Source organism: Macrosteles quadrilineatus, unplaced genomic scaffold (genome assembly GCF_028750875.1).
Source record: "Macrosteles quadrilineatus isolate MER2022 unplaced genomic scaffold, UCM_ALF_1.0 Scaffold_1__1_contigs__length_201487025, whole genome shotgun sequence".
In the NCBI taxonomy this organism is placed as follows: Eukaryota; Metazoa; Arthropoda; class Insecta; order Hemiptera; family Cicadellidae; genus Macrosteles; species Macrosteles quadrilineatus.
Window position 1 is genome coordinate 132,236,246 of NW_026542594.1, and position 3,771 is coordinate 132,240,016.

A 3,771-nucleotide genomic window follows, 5' to 3' on the forward strand; every position below is an offset into this window, starting at 1 on the left:
AAGGTTTTGCTTGGAACATATAGCATCTTTGGCATTTAAATATACGCTCCCTCAATAACTGCCGTACTCCTACAATCCAAAACTTTTCTTGAATGAGAGACTGTGTCAAGCGGGGTCCTGAGTGTAAAGCTAATGAGTGATAATAATCACAAATGAGTGTCGCAAGGCGTGATGAACGGGGTATCAGAAAGGGGTGTTTCCTGGAGTAAGTTAAGTTAGCGTTTTTCAAACGACCGCCCACCCTGACGAAATCATTTTCATCAATGAATAAAGCCAAAGAGCGATATTTCTTAGAGCATGGTTTATTATTTTTCATATCAGAAATATCTTTTGAGAGATAGCGTTGTTGTGTAGTCTTTACACAGAGAGATAATGTGTGTTCCAATTCCTGAGGTGATATTGGTCCTGGTTTCTTAGCTATACCTTTGGAGTTACTTTTGACGTTATTCATGAACCTTACATACCTTACATAACCTACATTACCTTGATACATAAGAAATTACAAATTTAGCTTTACTCAGGCTAGAATATTTTTCAAGCATTTCTAATACAATGCTGTTTTGGTTATCAACTGTTGTAAATAAACATTCTTTTCTAATCTCTGGCAACTTCTCTACTTCTTCTTCAGATGAACGGTGTAATGACCACGAATCAAAGGGAGTGTACAGAAATTGAGGTCCTTTCCACCACAAGTCAAAATTTACAAGCTCTTCAGGTGTCAAGCCGCGGGATGCGCAATCGCAAGGATTTTCTTTAGATGATACATGGTGCCACTGTTTTGGATTAGTTGACTCAAGTATATTTACAACCCTGTTTGCGACAAATGTTTTTAACTTGTAAGGAGGAGTTTTTAACCACATAAGAACAACGGCTGAGTCAGAAAACAATATGATATTCTGGGGGTCAACAGTCTGGGTTAGATGTGTACAAGATAATACAACTTCTGTTAGTAGTTGAGCAGCAGAAAGCTCTAATCTAGGAATGCTCATTGATTTGAGTGGGGCGACTTTACTTTTCGCTTTGATAAGATGTACTGATATGTTATCAAAGGTTTCGGTTCGAATATAGATATTTGCTGCATAGCCCTTTTCAGATGCGTCACAGAATCCTATTATCTGATTTGTGCTGTGAGGAGTTGTAGGGATGAATCTAGGTATCTTTAGGGTTGAAAGACTTGAAAGGGTTTAAATAAATGCTGTCCATTTACTGCGAAGTTCATCTGGTAAGGGGTCATCCCACTCTAGTCCATTTAACCATGTGCTCTGCATGATATGTTTGGCGTAAAATGTAGTGGGGGTTATCCATCCTAAAATATCATAAATTTTAGCAATCTCAGAAAGCATTGAGCGCTTGGTACAAACTACAGGGTTCAGTTTAATTACATAGAAAAATACATCTTCAGCGGGATCAAACTGTAATCCAAGTACTTTAACAGCAAAGTCATCTTCGGAGCGTAGGGCGAGGGGATTTTCTCGACAATCAAGCGGGACGCTGTCTAATATTTGCTGGCAATTACTGGCCCATTTTCTTAGGGTAAATCCTCCCAATCTCAGAAGTGTAATTAGTTCCTGCTGTAACTGAAGTGCTTCTTGAGGAGAATCAACACTGGTACAAATATCATCCACAAACGTTTGATGAGTGATAGCTTGAGAGGCGAGTGGGTATCTTTTGCCTTCATCTTCAACCAGTTGCAGTAATACTCTTTGTGCCAAATAAGCACTAGATGTTACACCATATGTCAATATGTTCAGCTCGTACTCATCTATATCTCCATTTGGATTTGTGCGGTAGAATATGTGCTGAAATGCTCGGTCTGTGGGATTCACAACGATTTGCCTATACATTTGTTTTATATCGGCACACACAACAATTTCATGTAGGCGAAAATTAATTATTATCTCTCCTATGTCTCTTTGCAGCTTTGGTCCACTATACAGGATATCATTGAGGGAAGAGGAATTTGCATAGGGCTTAAAAGACGCATTAAACACTGTTCTCAACTTTGTTGTACTACTGTTCTCATTTTTTACACAATGGTGGGGAATTACATAAGGTGAGGGGATGCTGGTGATACTCATATGACCTTGAGCTAGGTAATCATCCATAAACTCTCTATACTCCAGATAGGTTTCTGGTTTGCTTTTTAATCTGTTCTCTAGGCTGATAAGTCGCTTCTCTGCCTTATCTCTTGTGTTCGGTAGGTTGGGTGCATCAGGTTTCATTGGTAACGATACGACATAGCGGCCTGTTTTATCTCTGATATGTGTTTTTGTGAAATGTGATTCAACTGCAATATCATCTGGACTAGGATACTTCACATTTTGAACCGCTTCTACCTCCCAGAACCTTTTGAGAGTCTTATCAACTGATTCACAACAGTTTAAAAAATAAGAACATTCACTTTGACAGGAGGAAGTGGCCACTCTACCACCAACTATCCATCCAAAAATAGTGTTCATTGCAGAGGGTTCACCTTTTATGATATTATGCGACTCTTTTATTATATCGAAATACAAATCTGCTCCTATTAGAAATTCAACAGGCGAGCTTTCATAGAACAAGGGGTCAGCGAGCTGTAGATTATCAAATCTTGAGGTGATTGTAGGGTCAATATCAATGTTTGGCTGATCGGATGATATCTTTGGGACTACAACTGCTTCAGTACTCAAAGAAATATTTGAGTTCTTAAGAGGACTTATGTTACATGTTACTGAACCTTTGTTCACTGGGACCTGGGTGTCTGCAATACCTATGATGGTTATTTTATTTTGATGTTTGGTGAGACCTAACTTGAGAACACATTCTTGAGTAATTAAGCTAGTTTGGGAACCACCATCAATAATGGCTCGGACTGGTGTCAGTTTGTTATTTTTATCCCTTATGCCGATAATGGCTGTTAGTCCAGGATCTGAAGGGGGTTGAGCATGCATGAAATGGGTGACGCAATTTTATTTCTGATTGTTGTTATAGGCACTATAGTGATCACGAAAACGCATGTCGTCGCCCCCCAGCGTGGTCGACAACCCGTGGGGGGAGGGGGGCAATATGGCGGGGGGCGCCGTTTACTAAAACGCCTATAACTCGAGAACTATTCTAGGTAGAACATTGCAATAAACGTCAATTTACTCAAGAAATTATGGTCTTTAAAAATGTTAATGTAGTGAAATTCGTATCTTTGATGTTTTTTTTAGTTATTTTATATTGAAGCTAAAAATCAATATGGGGTTATGGGGTTAAAATAGGTTTTTCCCATTTTTGACCCTAATAACCAAACAAATTGCAATTTATTTCTTAACCCATTTTGTAGAGCTTAAAAAAAGAAATAATTTAGTATAGCAAAGGGCTGTTGTATGCCTAACGGTTATGGATATAGTTAAAAAAACTTAAATTCAAAACGCCATGTTATTCTTACGGAGAATCAAAAAAACTGTTGTAGTTTGCTTATATATGGATATATTATAATCAAATTTGGCAATTTTGTTTATTTCATACTAAGCTATCAACATTTCAATATAAAACTCACCTCAATACCTTCCCTGTAGCAGCAAACCTAGGTACTCATTATAATTCATTTTATTTAAATAGGAAATAAAGCTGACAGTTTTCAGGGAATATTTGAGTATAAAATAATATTGAGTCTGCAGGTTTACTGCGGCAGGGGTACTTTTTAAAGCAACCGAAATTACAAGTACCAAGAGACACCTTTTAAGGATAAACATAGCTTTTATGTTTGTAGATCTATGAAAAAAAAATGATGAAAAATCAGGAAAA

At 37.6% G+C, this 3,771-nt stretch overlaps 1 protein-coding gene across 1 annotated transcript; it reads right to left on the bottom strand.

The window, feature by feature from the left end:
* Positions 1–1,184: 1,184 nt before the first annotated feature.
* LOC129000701 (uncharacterized) lies at positions 1,185–2,930 on the bottom strand. The gene has a single exon (XM_054427665.1). The coding sequence runs from the start codon at positions 2,928–2,930 to the stop codon at positions 1,185–1,187; it is 1,746 nt and encodes a 581-aa protein (XP_054283640.1).
* Between the last annotated feature and the right edge of the window lie 841 nt (positions 2,931–3,771).